Source organism: Girardinichthys multiradiatus, chromosome 13, assembly GCF_021462225.1.
Source record: "Girardinichthys multiradiatus isolate DD_20200921_A chromosome 13, DD_fGirMul_XY1, whole genome shotgun sequence".
In the NCBI taxonomy this organism is placed as follows: domain Eukaryota; kingdom Metazoa; phylum Chordata; class Actinopteri; order Cyprinodontiformes; family Goodeidae; genus Girardinichthys; species Girardinichthys multiradiatus.
The window spans coordinates 5,286,756-5,302,778 of NC_061806.1; the positions used below are offsets into that span (position 1 = coordinate 5,286,756).

The 16,023-nt window shown below is 43.4% G+C and overlaps 1 protein-coding gene across 1 annotated transcript in view; it reads right to left on the reverse strand.

The window, feature by feature from the left end:
• Positions 1–4,299: 4,299 nt before the first annotated feature.
• LOC124879372 overlaps positions 4,300–16,023 on the reverse strand; it is a 79,336-nt gene continuing 67,612 nt past the window's right edge. The window contains exon 5 of the mRNA XM_047383900.1: positions 4,300–4,443. Within this exon, the coding sequence (XP_047239856.1) occupies positions 4,300–4,443 (144 nt within the window). The remainder of the gene's footprint in view (positions 4,444–16,023) is intronic.

Genomic DNA, 16,023 nt, shown 5'->3' on the forward strand with positions numbered 1-16,023 from the left:
AAAGGAAAGTTTTAAGCCTTAAAAGTAGACATGGTGTTTGCCTCACGGAATGAAACTGGGAGCTGGTTCCACAGGAGAGGAATCTGATAACTAAAGCATCTGCCTCCCATTCTACTTCTAGAGACTCTAGGAAGCACCAGTAAACCTGCAGTCTGAGAACGAAGTGCTCTGTTAGGACTATATGGGACAATCCGATTTCTGATGTATGATGGAGCTTGATCGTTAAGGGCTTTATATGTGAAAGGATCATTTTAAATTCTATTGTGGATTTAACAGGGAGCCAATGAAGGGAAGCCAAAATGGTAGTAATGTGATCTCTCTCTTTAATTTTCATCAGAACTGTTGCTGCAGCATTTCGAATCAGCTGAAGACTTTTAACTTCATTTGGTGGACATCCTGATAGTAAAGAATTACAATAGTTCAGCCTTGAAGTAACAAATGCATGGAGTAGTTTTTCAGTGTCACTCCTGTATAGGATATTTCTAATTTTGGCAATGTTTCGGAGATGAAAGAAGGAAATTCTAGAAACCTGTTTAATATGGGTTTTAAATGACATGACCAGGTTAAAAATAACACCAAGGTTTTTTATTTTATCACCGGCGGTCACTTAATGCCATCCAGGTTAAGTGACTGCCTAACCAGTTTCTTTATAAAAGACTCTGGTCCAAAGACGACAGCTTCGGTCTTGTCTGAATTTAGAAGCAGAAAATTTAAAGTCATCCAAGTTTTTATGTCTTCAAGACATGCTTGTAGTCTATCTAACTGGTTGGGCTCATCAGGATTTATGGATAAGTAAAGCTGAGTATCATCAGCATAACAGTGAAAATGTATCCCATGGTGCCTATTAATTTTAACTTTGGAAGTATATATACAGGGTTTGGACAATGAAACTCAAACACCTGGTTTTAGACCACAATAATTTGTTAGCATGGTGTAGGGCCTCCTTTTGCGACCAATACAGCGTCAATTTGTCTTGGGAATGACATATACAAGTCCTGCACGGTGGTCAGAGGGATTTTAAGCCATTCTTCTTGCAGGATAGTGGCCAGGTCACTACGTGATACTGGTGGAGGAAAACGTTTCCTGACTCGCTCCTCCAAAACAACCCAAAGTCGCTCAATAATATTTAGATCTGGTGACTGTGCAGGCCATGGGAGATGTTCAACTTCACTTTCATGTCGATCAAACTAATCTTTCACCAGTCTTGCTGTGTGTATTTGTGCATTGTCATTCTGATACACGGCACCGCCTTCAGGATACAATGTTTGAACCATTGGATGCACATGGTCCTCAAGAATGGTTCGGTAGTCCTTGGCAGTCACGCGCCCATCTAGCACAAGTATTGGGCCAAGGGAATGCCATGATATGGCAGCCCAAACTATCACTGATCCAACCCCATGCTTCACTCTGGGCATGCAACAGTCTGGGTGGTACGCTTCTTTGGGGCTTCTCCACACCATAACTCCCAGATGTGGGGAAAACAGTAAAGGTGGACTCATCAGAGAACAATACATGTTTCACATTGTCCACAGCCCAAGATTTGCGCTCCTTGCACCATTGAAACCAACATTTGGCATTGGCATGAGTGACCAAAGGTTTGCCTATAGCAGCCCGGCCATGTATATTGACCCTGTGGAGCTCCCGACGGACAGTTCTGGTGGAAACAGGAGAGTTGAGGTGCACATTTAATTCTGTTGTGATTTGGGCAGCTGTGGTTTTATGTTTTTTGGATACAATACGGGTTAGCACCCGAACATTCCTTTCAGACAGTTTCCTCTTGCGTCCACAGTTAATCCTGTTGGACATGGTTCGTCCTTCTTACTGGTATGCGGACATTACCCTGGATACCGTGGCTCTTGATACATCACGAAGACTTACTGTCTTGGTCACAGATGCGCCAGCAAGACGTGCACCAACAATTTGTCCTCTTTTGAACTCTGGTATGTCATCAATGTGTGCATTTCAATATTTTGAGCAAAACTGTGCTCTTACTCTGCTAATTGAACCTTCACACTCTGCTCTTACTTGTGCAATGTGCCATCAATGAAGACTGGTTACCAGGCTGGTCCAATATATAGTGAAGAGAATTGGCCCAAGTACTGAACCCTGTGGGACTCCACAATTAACCCTGGAGTTTATGTTCAAGACATTTTCTCTCAACCATGCCATTACCTCCCCAAGAAAAGTTTGGAGCATTTTTACGGCAGACTGGCTTTCACTGCTGGTTACAGGCAGATACATTTGAATGTCTCCTGCAAAAAATGAAAAGAGAAAAATGAGGAGAGCAGGAATGTTTTTCATCTTTTTGTACTTACAGTGGCTTTAGAAAACATCATTATACTGTACATAGTCATCACGATAAACATCAGATGCAACAGCAAGTTGTCAAAGAAACTCGTTCTCAAGGAGACATGTCAAGTGATGGACCCTTAACTTCTGCATCTACACTGCCTGGCCAAAAAAAAAAGTCACCACCTGGATTTAACTAAGCAAATAGGCACGAGCCTCCAATTGGATAATTACTTCATGGGCGATTATGTTTCAGCTGACAACAAGTTATTTAACCCCAACAAAGATGTCAGTCTGTTTCAGAAGGGTCAAATCATTGGCATGCATCAAGCAGAGGAAACATCTAAGAAGATAGCAGAAACTACCAAAACTGGGTTAAGCACTGTCCAACACATTATTAAAAACTGGAAGGATAGTAGGGACCCATCGTCTTCGAGGAAGAAATGTGGCCAGACACAAATCCTGAATGATCGTGATTGGCGATCACTTAAATGTTTGGTGAAATCAAATCAAAGAAAAACAACAGTAGATCTCCGGGCTATGTTTAATAGTGGAAGTTAGAGCATTTCCACACCACAATGCGAAGGGAACTTAAAGGATTGGGACTGAACAGCTGTGTAGCCTTAAGAAAACCACTAATCAGTGAGGTTAACTGGAAAAAAGGCTTCTATTTGCTAGGGAGCATAACGATTGGACTCTGGAGCAATGGGAGAAGGTCATATGGTCTGACAGGTCCAGATTTACCCTGTTCCAGAGTGATGTGTGCATCAGGGTAAGAAGAGAGGTAGGTGAAGTGATGCTCCCATCATGCCTAGTGCCTACTGTACAAGCCTGTGGGGGCAGTGCTATGATCTGGGCCTGCTGCAGTTGGTCAGGTCTGGGTTCAACAACAGTATGAGTTCAAAGAATGAGGTCAGCTGACTACCTGAATATATTGAATGACCAGGTTTTTCCATCAATGGATTTTTTCTGCCCTGATGCCACGGGCATGTTCCAAGATGACAATGCCAGGATTAATCGGGCTTGAATTGTGAAAGAGTGGTTCAGGGAGCATGAGACATCATTCCCACACATGGATTGGCCACCACAGAGTCCAGACCTTAGCCCCATTGAGAATCTTTAGGATGTGCTGGACAAGGCTTTGTGCAGCGGTCAGACTCTGCCATCATCAATACAAGATATTGGTGAAAAATGAAGGCAACACTGGGTGGAAATAAATCTTCTGACATTGCAGAAGCTTATTGAAACAATGCCATAGCAAATGTGTGCCGTAATCAAAGCTAAAGGCAGTCCAACAAAATATTAGAGTGTGTGACCTTTTTTTTTTTTTTAATGGTGACAATTTTTTTGGCCAGGCAGTGTGTATCACAGGTTCCCACTGTTATCACACAGGACTCTCTTATAGGAATGTGTGGATATATTGTTGCTCACCTACAAGTCTCTGGTCTTTCAGAAAGTGCTATTCAACCAATAATTTGTTCTATTGAGGAAAGTGTCAGTGATGATCAGAGTTATGCAAGAGAAGATGTACTCAAAACATTTCTCCTAAATAAACCTTTTTCAAAATGTAATACCTAAAAAGGACATATATAGTTGGGCCCAAAGAATTTCTACTTTGTGTTAGATTGGATAAATGTAGCCAAATACCTGTGAGACAAATACATCTCTCACACATTTTAGCAACAAGAGAAAGTGCTTCACATGATGAAAAAAGTACACTGCAGTGGCAAATACATAAAAGTACATTGCAGTGGCATGATAAAGAAAACTTTGACTACAGACTAAAATTAATAATGTCAAAAGCACCCCTCCTTGAACACCCACCTTAATGTGGTGGAGGGGTTCGAGTGCTGAAATGATCCTAGAGGCTATGTTGTCTCTGGCTTAAATGGCTCTGGTAGTGTCTCCCATGGCAAAAAGGCTCTGGGTGACGAGTCAAACAAATAGCGCTTCAAGACGCCTCAATGAGGAACACAAAATCAAGGCACGTGATGTCGCCCAGTACTGGGTTCAGTACAGGGTCCCACCCTGGAGCCAGGCCCGGTGTGGGCACTCGTCGAAGAGCTCCTGGTGGGTCCGAGTTGCTCCTCGTGGGACGTGGCTGGGCCAAGTCCACACTAGAGACACGAGGTCATTCCCCAGTGGGCCCACCACCTGCAGGGTGGAACCATGAGGGACTGGGGCAAAGAGGATCCAGTGGCGGACAAAGGTGGAGACCTCGATGACCCAATCTCCAGATGCTTAGGCTGGCTCTAGGGACATGGAATGTCAAAACCCTGGGAGGGGAGGAGCCTGAGCTTGTGTGGGCTCTGGAACCCAGCTCCTCCAGAGGAGTACTTTGAGGATCTCCTCAATCCTGCCGTCATGCATTCCATGGTCAAAGCAGAGGCTGGGCATTCGGGGTTGGACTCTTTCATCTCTCAGGCTGAAGTCACCGAGGTGGTTAAAAAGCTCCACGGTGGCATGAGATCTGCCCCGAGTGCCTCAAGTGTTTGGATGTTGTGGGGCTGTCATGGTTGACACACCTCTTCAACACTGTGTGGCGGTCAGGGACAGTGCCTCGGCTTCAGGAGGTGCAGTGTGGTTCTTGTCCCGGCCGTGAAACACTGGACCAGCTCGACACCCTCTGCAGTGTACTCGAGGGACCATGGGAATCTGCCCAACCGGTCCACATGTGTTTTGTGGACCTGGAGAAACATTCGACTGTGTCCCTCGTGGTGCCCTGTGAGGGGTGCTCCAGTAATACGGAGTCGGGGGCACTTTATCTGGGACCAGTTGGTCTCTGTACAATTGAAGCAGGAGTTTGGTCTGCATTGCCGGCACTAAGTCAGACCTGTTCCCAGTGCATGTTGGACTCCGGCAGGGCAGCCCTTTTTCACCGGTCCTGTTCATAACTTTTATGGACAGGATTTCTAGGTGCTGCCAGAGCCGGAGGGGGTCTGTTTTGGGGACCAGTGGATTTCGTCTCTTCTTTTTGCAGACGATGTGTTCCTGCTGGCCACCTCTTGCCATGACCTACAGCATGCACTGGGGCGGTTCGCAGCTGAGTGTGAATTGTGCAGTATTTCAACTTTTTAGAAACATCATGAAGAAGTCTACAGACTTTAGAAAACCCTAAATCCACTTGCGTACATTACATGTGAAAAGGTTCATGCACCTGAGGTAAACTAAAGCAAAGTTACAGAGGTTTTAGTAAAGACATTTGTAGGTGTTTTTCGTTTTGGCACCATATGGCACATTTCGGCACAATTCAACACCTTCTGCAAAAGTGGAGATTTCTTGTGTTTTTACTTAAAAAATGTCATAAACTACTTTTTACATGTCTAAAACAGCCTGTTATTGATTTTTTTTATTTTTTCCAACAAAAAAGAAAATGCTATGTTGAATCATACTGGAGCACATTTATTGAAGCACCAGTGTAAAAAAAAATAAAAAAATTAATCATCGCAATAAAATATGTAACAGCATCGCTAAAAATAAAATAACATAAATTTTTGAAAACTAGGAATGAATGTATGTGTTCACAACACTTTTGTATACCGGGCAGGTGGTGGTGGGCGTGTAGGGGCTAATTACAGATGCAAACATTTCAGTACCATCTTCCCTCTGTGTGGCTTACAAATCCATTTATTACGGGACATCACGAAGCACTAGTGTAAAAGGAAAATCAATCTTTAAATGTATTTTGTAATAAAATTTAAATTACATAAGTTTCAAGTGGCGGAGCTGCACAACCCAGCTCATCAATGACCTTGTCGCGATAAATAAGGTCTTCGTCTTCAGATGAGAAATCCTCTGCACAGACTTCAGTACCGCAGTCCATTGTAATTAGCGATGCTGTAGAACTTTGTGCGGGAAGCCATTGTGTTTCAAAAACCAACACTCGAACACACAAAATGATAACCACAGCACATAAACAGGCAGATAGGAAGGTCCGGTGCGTAACAGCTGTAGTGACTGCGCCTTGAGATACAGCGTGCTCAGTGTTTATACTAACAACCGGCATTACGCACACCAATAACTCGAGTTTGGATTGGCCGAATTGCACAAATGACCCCTCCTTTTCCTTGGGTGACCAGGGCCCCACCCTGGAGCCAGGCTTGGAAAAAAAGGTCATTGGCGGGCACCTGGTGACCGGGACTCTGCCCATCTCGCCTGGTCAGGCTCAGCCTGAATGAGCAACATGGGTTTGCCTTCCTTTAGGTCCACAACCTGCAGGAGGGGCCATATGGGACAGGTGCAACAAGTAATGGGAAGCAGGGTCGAAGGCTTACTGAAGCTGGCTCTTGGGACATAAAATGTCACCTCCTTAGAGGGGAAGGAGCCTGAGCTTGTGCGAGAGCTTGAGAAATACAGACCAGATATAGTCAGATTCACTTCAATGCACAGTGTAGGTTCTGGAATCAATCTCCTTGAGAGGGGCTGGATTTTATTTCACTCTGCAGTTGCCTATGGTGAGAGGCACCGGGATGGTGTAGGGCTACTTATAGCCCCACTGCTTGGCGCCTGTGTCTCTTCTGGTGGCCATCCTTGGACCTGGTGGTGGACACCCGAGATGAGGGAGGCTGTCATGTTAAAGAAGATGTCCCATCGAGCATTTTTAGATGGTAGGACTCCGGAGGCAGCTGAGAAGGACTGGCAGGCCAAATGGGCTGAAGCCATGGCTGTTGCTGAGGCAAAAGCTCGGTATAGGAGTAGTTCGGTGAGGGCTTCAATAGAGACTCCGGGTGGACGAGAATAACGGCATAGTGGAGGTGGGGTGCGGCTGACCTCAACCAGTGATGTCGTCGTGCGGTGAAAGGAATACTTTGAGGATCTTCTCTATTCGACCACCACATCTTCAATGGAGGAAGCTGAGTCCGGGACTTTGTGTTGGGTCCATCTACAGGTCCTTCTCAAAATATTAGCATATTGTGATAAAGTTCATTATTTTCCATAAGGTAATGATGAAAATTTAACATTCATATATTTTAGATTCATTGCACACTAACTGAAATATTTCAGGTCTTTTATTGTCTTAATACGGATGATTTTGGCATACAGCTCATGAAAACCCAAAATTCCTATCTCACAAAATTAGCATATTTCATCCGACCAATAAAAGAAAAGTGTTTTTAATACAAAAAACGTCAACCTTCAAATAATCATGTACAGTTATGCATTCAATACTTGGTCGGGAATCCTTTTGCAGAAATGACTGCTTCAATGCGGCGTGGCATGGAGGCAATCAGCCTGTGGCACTGCTGAGGTCTTATGGAGGCCCAGGATGCTTCGATAGCGGCCTTTAGCTCATCCAGAGTGTTGGGTCTTGAGTCTCTCAACGTTCTCTTCACAATATCCCACAGATTCTCTATGGGGTTCAGGTCAGGAGAGTTGGCAGGCCAATTGAGCACAGTTATACCATGGTCAGTAAACCATTTACCAGTGGTTTTGGCACTGTGAGCAGGTGCCAGGTCGTGCTGAAAAATGAAATCTTCATCTCCATAAAGCTTTTCAGCAGATGGAAGCATGAATTGCTCCAAAATCTCCTGATAGCTAGCTGCATTGACCCTGCCCTGGATAAAACACAGTGGACCAACACCAGCAGCTGACACGGCACCCCAGACAATCACTGACTGTGGGTACTTGACACTGGACTTCTGGCATTTTGGCATTTCCTTCTCCCCAGTCTTCCTCCAGACTCTGGCACCTTGATTTCCGAATGACATGCAGAATTTGCTTTCATCCGAAAAAAGTACTTTGGACCACTGAGCAACAGTCCAGTGCTGCTTCTCTGTAGCCCAGTTCTGGGGAATGCGGCACCTGTAGCCCATTTCCTGCACACACCTGTGCATGGTGGCTCTGGATGTTTCTACTCCAGACTCAGTCCACTGCTTCCGCAGGTCCCCAAAGATCTGGAATCGGCCCTTCTCCACAATCTTCCTCAGGGTCCGGTCACCTCTTCTCGTTGTGCAGCGTTTTCTGCCACACTTTTTCCTTCCCACAGACTTCCCACTGAGGTGCCTTGATACAGCACTCTGGGAACAGCCTATTCGTTCAGAAATTTCTTTCTGTGTCTTACCCTCTTGCTTGAGGGTGTCAATAGTGGCCTTCTGGACAGCAGTCAGGTCGGCAGTCTTACCCATGATTGGGGTTTTGAGTGATGAACCAGGCTGGGAGTTTTAAAGGCCTCAGGAATCTTTTGCAGGTATTTAGAGTTAACTCGTTGATTCAGATGATTAGGTTCATAGCTCGTTTAGAGACCCTTTTAATGATATGCTAATTTTGTGAGATAGGAATTTTGGGTTTTCATGAGCTGTATGCCAAAATCATCCGTATTAAGACAATAAAAGACCTGAAATATTTCAGTTAGTGTGCAATGAATCTAAAATATATGAATGTTAAATTTTCATCATTACATTATGGAAAATAATTAACTTCATCACAATATGCTAATATTTTGAGAAGGACCTGTATAACCGGGGTTGAGGTTGCTGAAGTAGTTAAAAAGCTCCGCAGTGATAGGCTAGGTTGTTGGACGAGATCTGCTCTGAGTTCCTTAAGGCACTGGATGTTGCTGGGCTGTCTTGGTTGACATGCCACTGCAACATCAGACATCGGGGGCAGTGCCACTTGATTGGCAGATTGGGGTGGTGGTTCCCCTTTTTAAGACAGAGGGTGTGTTCCAGTTACTGGGAAATCACACTACTCAACCTTCCTGGTAAGGTCTATTCAGGGGTACTGGACCAACTCTTTACCCTCACTTGGTTATTGAGGGGGCATGGGAGTTTGCCCAACCAGTCTATATGTGTTTTGTGGATTTAGAAAAGGCACTCAACCATGTTCCCTGGGATACCCTGTTGGGGGTGCTCCATGAGTATGGGATTGGGGGTCCATTACTATAGGCCATTCAGTGTCTAAGGTGAGAGATTGTTGTTTACATTGCCAGCAGTAAGGGCATGAGTTGGACGTCAGTAGGGCTGCACTTTGTCACCTATTCTGTTCATAACTTTTATAGACAGCGTCAGGTTTGGTTACCTCACATACATTAGTGGAGGCGACCAGCTGATGAAACTGCCTGTGGCGTGCAGAGGAGAAAGCAACAGGAGAGGCTGAACCATATGGTGATGGAGGACACTGAAGCTGTGACTGACAGAGATAATTGTTGGTGAATCCCCACCAAGGCTTCCTGCATCCCCTCCACTTCTTCCAACAACACCTCTCGGCCCAAATGAGGGAGGCAGGGAATCCACTCATGAATTGAATGGACACAGTTAGTTGCAGCAAACAGCGCTCCCAGGGTGAAGAAACCAGTAATGAGTTTTAACAACCAGAGAGCCTCTATACAGAGGAAGGTGTGGAGAAAGGCATGGCAAGAGCCTGGTTAGAGCAATCAGGTGAGGATGGCAAAATATCTAAGGACTAGCATCCTTTCAATATGTCCACTGTTTATATATTCATACCTCAAAGTTTTGCAGTTAAGAGACTATTACTGAAAAACTATCTTTTTACTGCACAGAATAAAAAAAGACCGAACCCTAAACAAGATGATGAGCTTTTGATCTGATGGGTTCTTAGAGTACAATACTCTTTTACTAGTCTCTCAAATTACTACAAACTGGCCATGAGAAAGGCAGTGTTGATAAACATTTCTTTCCATTTAGGATAGCTTAGTAATTAAATGTTTTTAAACACAGGATTTACTGAATCTACCAATTTTATGTAATCATGCACAAATCCACTTGCCCACACACAGAGAAACTACACACCCCCATACTCCAGTCATTTTCTCTTTTGCTTTTTTCCCCCAACCCTCAAAGGTGTTATTTATGGTGATTTTAAGCTTATGATCTCATTACATGGTCCTCAGATTAGAGCACAGAACTTAGGATACATACAGAAATTATTCACTGAATGATTTCACATACTTGCTGCATGCCAATTACAAGATAATTCAAACTCTTTGCATCATAAATTAAAGGGCCCTTAAGACTTGTAGGGAAATAGCATGGAAAGTGATTCTAAATATATTTAAATGATTTCAGTCCAAGGCCCTCTGAAAAAAGTGGTGAAGCAGTGAACATCATCATGTAGTTATTAGGTTTGCTGGAACATGGAAAATTAAGATGACATCTGACGTTTCACTACATAGCATGCAACAAAAAACAAAATAAATAATTACCCTTTTAAACGCTGAAAATGTTAAATTATTATTTTGGCCCATTCTTTGACCTGTGTGTAATTATTTTTTTAAATATTTAGAGCAACCCTGCTCATTTCTGCCGAATTTAAACATATATATTAAACTGTGACACCTTATTAAGCTTAGGATTTTATGAAGATCAGGATGGAGACTGAGTTGAAACCTTACTCTGATACAGTTTATTGTGCAAGATTTCATATTCTTCATTTTGCAAATAGCTTGGTCAAAAAAGCAGCTCTCTTTATATGTGTATAAACAAACTCACTAAACAGGACCCATTTCTAGTCACTTTGTTGAAATTGTTAAAACCAAAAAGTTCATTCTTTTATATAGTAGTTCAGGAAGTGGCTTGTGAAGTAGGACCAAAACGCAGACAGGCAGGAGCAGCTTGGTGAGTAAGGATCCCAGCAAACAGTATACTCTCGCAAGAAGTAAACAGAACAGAAGGGTATATGTAGCACATGGCATAGGTAAAAGCAGTGAGACTGTGTGAAGCAGATGGGCTGACAGGATGATTGCAAAGGTAGAGACAGAAATCAAAACATAACTAAACCCTAACTAAACAAAGAAACAATGATAATAAAACTAAAGGATAAATCTTAAAGTAACAGAACAAAAATGCACCATAACCAGGACAAGTAAGAAACTAAACCCAGATGAACAAACTAAAGCACCACCCGGAAAATATAAACAATCATGATCAGAGGCTGGTTATGAGATAAAGCTGTCACAGAAGGAAAAATCGAATTAGATGTTTGTATCTTCTTGCTACAAACCACTTTGTGTCACAGAAACTGCTGGCATGTTAAAGCATTACAACTTATATATAAGTCCAGGTTAAGATTGGCTTTCTTGCTGGGGCTGATACACTATATTGAAAAAAGTATGGCGTCACACCACCAACAAAATGAATTGCGGTGTTCCAATCACTTCCGTAGCTGCAGGTGTATAAAGTGTAATGTGGAGAAACTTGACTTGAGTGTATCAAATACAAGTATTTGATACACTGCCAATTTTGCAGATTTTCTCATTTGAAAAGCATGTAGAAGTCTTTAATTTTTATCAAAGGTACTCTTCAACTGTGAATGACGGAATCTAAAATAAAAATCCAGAAAATTCACGTTGTATGATTTTTAAGTAAATAATTTCCATTTTATTGCTTTTATATTTGATACATCAGAAAAACAAAACCTAATATTTGGTACAGAAACCTTTGTTTGCAATTCCAGATATCAGAGGTCTCCTGTAGTTCTTGACAAGGTCTGTTAGATCAAAAAGCTCGTGTTTTGTCTCATCAGACCACATGACCTTCTCCCATGCCTCCTTTGGATCATCCAGACGGTCAAACTTCAGACGGGCCTGGACATGCGCTGGCTTGAGTAGGGGGACCTTGCGTGTGCTGCAGGATTTTAATCCATGGCGGCGTAGTGTGTTACTAATGGTCTTCTTAGAGACTGTGGTCCCAGCTCTCTTCAGGTCATTGACTAGATCCTGCCATGTAGTTTTGCGCTGACCGCTCACCTTCCTCATGATCACTGATGCCCCATGAGGTGAGATCTACCATGGTGCCCCAGACCGAGGGAGATTGACCGTCATCTTGAACTTCTTCTATTTTCTTATAATTGCGCCAACAGTTGTCTTCTCACCAAGCTGCTTGGCGATTTTCCTGTAGCCCATCCCAGCCTTGTGCAGGTCTACTATTTTATCCCTGATGTCCGTACACAGCTCTCTGTTCGTGGTCATTGTGGAGAGGTTGGAGTTTGTTTGATTGAGTGTGTGGACAGGTGTCTTTTATACAGATAACGAGCTCAAACAGGTGCAGTTAATACAGGTAATGAGAGGAGAACACTTTCAGGCTCTGTTTTTAAAATTTAAGCACAGATTTAAAAGAAATGAAAAAGACAAAACGAACAGATCCATATATGGTCAGTTCATTTCAATAATTTGAATAGATTGAAAGTCAATTATATGTATTCCAATTTGATCCTAGCTATTAAACAATGCAGTCAAGTTCAGTTTATTATGTCATTTGGTAAAAGGTTTTCTACCTAAGGAATCCCAGACGGCATTATGTCACTGACTTTGCAGCAATTCCGCCTCCCGAATGAGCATGTGACATATAATTGTATGACAGGACGTGCTTAACAAGAAAAAGAGCCTTCAGAGAGGGAAACAAGGAAGTCTACAGTAGCTGTCATATTGTAAAACCATGTGACTCTTGAGCAGGTAATGATGGAGGCAGAGTTATGGCTAAGTCATTGACTTTTAAGATATTCCTTAAGACACTTTTTTTTCTTCATAGAAGCTACATCTGGCCTGGTGTTCATGTTTAGCTGTGACAATTTCCCGGAAGGGACATCAAGTCATTTCAAATTTCAAACATATTTTATTAATCTCAAAGGGAAATTAAAGGTTGTTGTAGATGATATTATCCAGGTTTCTTGAAAGAGCCATTGTAGATGCTGATGGCTGTAGGCAGGAAGGATCTCCTGTAGCATTCTGTCTTATGGCAGATCTGAAGAAGGCTCTGACTGAAGACACTCTGTTGTTGTACAACAGTCTCATGAAGAGGATGCTCATCGTTCTCCATAATGTTCCTTATATTATGAATAGTCCTTCTTTGCACAATGATCTCCAGAGGTTCCAGAACAGGTTCCAGAACAGCGCCAGCCTTCTTTATTAGCTTGTTGAGCTTTTTTAAGTCCCTGGCTCTGATGCTGCTACCCCAGCAGATGATGGCTGAAGAGATCACACTCTCCACCACAGACTTATAGAAGATATGCATCATTTGGCTGCAAACACTGAAGGACCAATGCTTCCTGAGGTGTACATGGTGAGTACAGTCTCCTGTGGTGCTCCCATGCTGCTGACTACCTGGTTAGACACACAACCCTTCAGTCTCACAAAATGTGGTCTGTTTATCAGGTAGTCTTTGATCCAGGAGATTGCTGAGGCCTCCACCTGAGTCTTCTGGAGTTTCTGACACAGCAAATTAGGTTGAATTGTTTAAAATGCACTGGAGAAACCAAAGAACATGATCATCACAGTGCTTCTGGGTTTGTCCAGATGACAATGGGTTTGTTGAAGCATGTGTATGATAGCATCTTCAACTCCAACTCCAACTCCACAGCAATAAGCAAACTGAAGGGGTTCCTGATAGTTCATTGTTTGCTTACTCAGGTGGGTCAACAGGAGTCTCTCTAGGACCTTCATGATGTGGGATGTCAGCGCAACAGGTCTATAGTCATTGGGGACTGATGGGTGAGTTTTCTTTGGTATCGGAACAAGACAGGAGGTCTTCCGAAATACTGAAACCTTCTTCTGGGCCAGGCTAAGGTTGAAGAGGTGCTGCAGAATCCCACGGAACTGTTCTGCACAGTCCTTCAGGACTCTAGGGCTGACACAATCTGGACCTGAAGCCTTATTCTGGTTCAGTCTCTCCAGTTGCCTCTTCACCTGACGTTTTGAGACACACAGGTGGAAGGAGGAGGCAAAGGGAGAAACATTATCTTCTGATTTGGTTGAAGGTAAACATGTAGAAGTAGAACAGTCCATGGCTGAGGTTGAAGATAAAACTTTTGAGGTGGGACAGGAAAGCTGTGGATCAAAGGAGGGTGGGATGTCTGTCTGGCTTTGGGCAGGAGAGAAGGACACTGAGCTTGTTTCTGAACTGAACCTACTGATGAATGTATTTAGTTTATTGGTTCTGTCCAGACATCCATCGGTCCAATTTTCTTTCTGCTTGAAGCCTGTGATTTTCTTCATCCCTGACCACACATCTCTGATATTGTTTTGCTGGAGCTTGCGTTCCAGCTTCTTCTTGTACACATCCTTGCTGTCTCTTATCTTGACTTTAAGTTGCGTGGTTTGCTGGTGTGTTCTCCCTTTCTCTCTCTCACCTGCAGGGTGCGACAGGCAGGAGCAGCTGCACAGCTGTTTTCCATCAGGGCTCATCAAGGACACTGTTCATAAGCAGCTGAAGGAAACCTTGAAGGAGGCATCAGATTGTTTACACCACCCAGAGTGGTAATCAGACCAGCAGACATAGATCTGTAAACTCTTGTTGCCTAGACTGTGTTGCTCACCTGAGTTTTCTGCTCCTTCTTTAGAGTGGATCAGACTCTGAAGACCCAGACCTGGATTACTCTTATCTGGTGTCCTGTGTCCAAGTCCTCTCTTAGTTAAAACACCTGTGTTTCCACTACCAAGAGCCTCCTCCAGGCTCCCGGAACCAGCCTGCTTAAAGAAGTCACCTACCACTCTCTTAAATCTCCTGCCTTGTGCCTCCCTGACTGTCCACCCTCCAACATCTCACACCACCATCTGGGGTAACAAATAACAAGAGAGTTACCAACGTAACTCGACAACCACTCCTGTCACCCTCAGTCTCCGTGACATTAGTCACCTCCTCCGGAATCAGTCCTGCAACCCGCAATAGTAAGATTCACTCACCATCAGTTGTAATATCCCGATCTCCTCTGCCAACCATACTCACCCTTCTCTACCCCTAAGTGAACCGTCCCGAAGAAACCAAGCTCCTGGACCATCCAGTTAAAATCTCTCATGTGACAATAAACCTGTTTAGCCATAACTCTGCCTCCATCATTACCTGCTCAAGAGTCACATGGTTTTACAATATGACAGCTACTGTAGACTTCCTTGTTTCCCTCTCTGAAGGCTCTTTTTCTTGTTAAGCACGTCCTTCAGTTCACTGGTGATTCAGGGTTTGTTAATGGGGAAGCATCTCACCATTCTTGTGGCGATGTTGTTATCCACACAGACGTTTATACAGTCAGTCACACATTCAGTCATGGCATTGATGTCCTCTCTATATGGCTGGAACAGTGTGTCCCAGTTCATAGCCTCAAAGCAACCTTGCATGGCTTCTTCAGCTTCCTGTGACCATCTTCTCACAGTTCTCTTTATTGCAGGTTGCCTCTGAACAAGGGGCTTATATTTTGAGCAGATAAAAACAAGATTGTGATCTGATTTGCCTAGAGGAGGTCTTGCTTTAAAGATGTGAGTCCTTGACATTTGTATAAAACAAATCTAATGTTTAGTTTTCTCTGGTGGAGCAGCTGACAAATTGTTGAAACATTGGAAGTGTAACAGAGGGTGAAGCATGGATAAAGTCATCGTATATTGCCACAAATGCTTTGGGTGTTGTTTCTGTAATTTAACTACAACTGAGCCAATGGCATCACATACAGCGTCGGCAACAGCTAAAGGTGGTATGTAAACTGTTGCAAAAATTACACTGATGAACTCTCTGGGTGAATAATGTGGATGAAAACTTACTGCTGACAGTTCAATATCTGGACTGAGAGTAACACACAGTAACATTTCAGTAATCTCAGTGAAACACACAATACTACATTCCCGATAATCTGGCTGGGTCCTTTGTAGGGCTTGGAGTTCATGTTTCCCAACAATTTACATTGCCCATTATAATCAATGGAAGAGATGTTTTAAATTCCTCCTTCTCTCTCTTCTCTTTGCTCCTGCCCTAGATCCACTGTGCCTCTATTTCTACTCATTAGGGATTTGAGGTT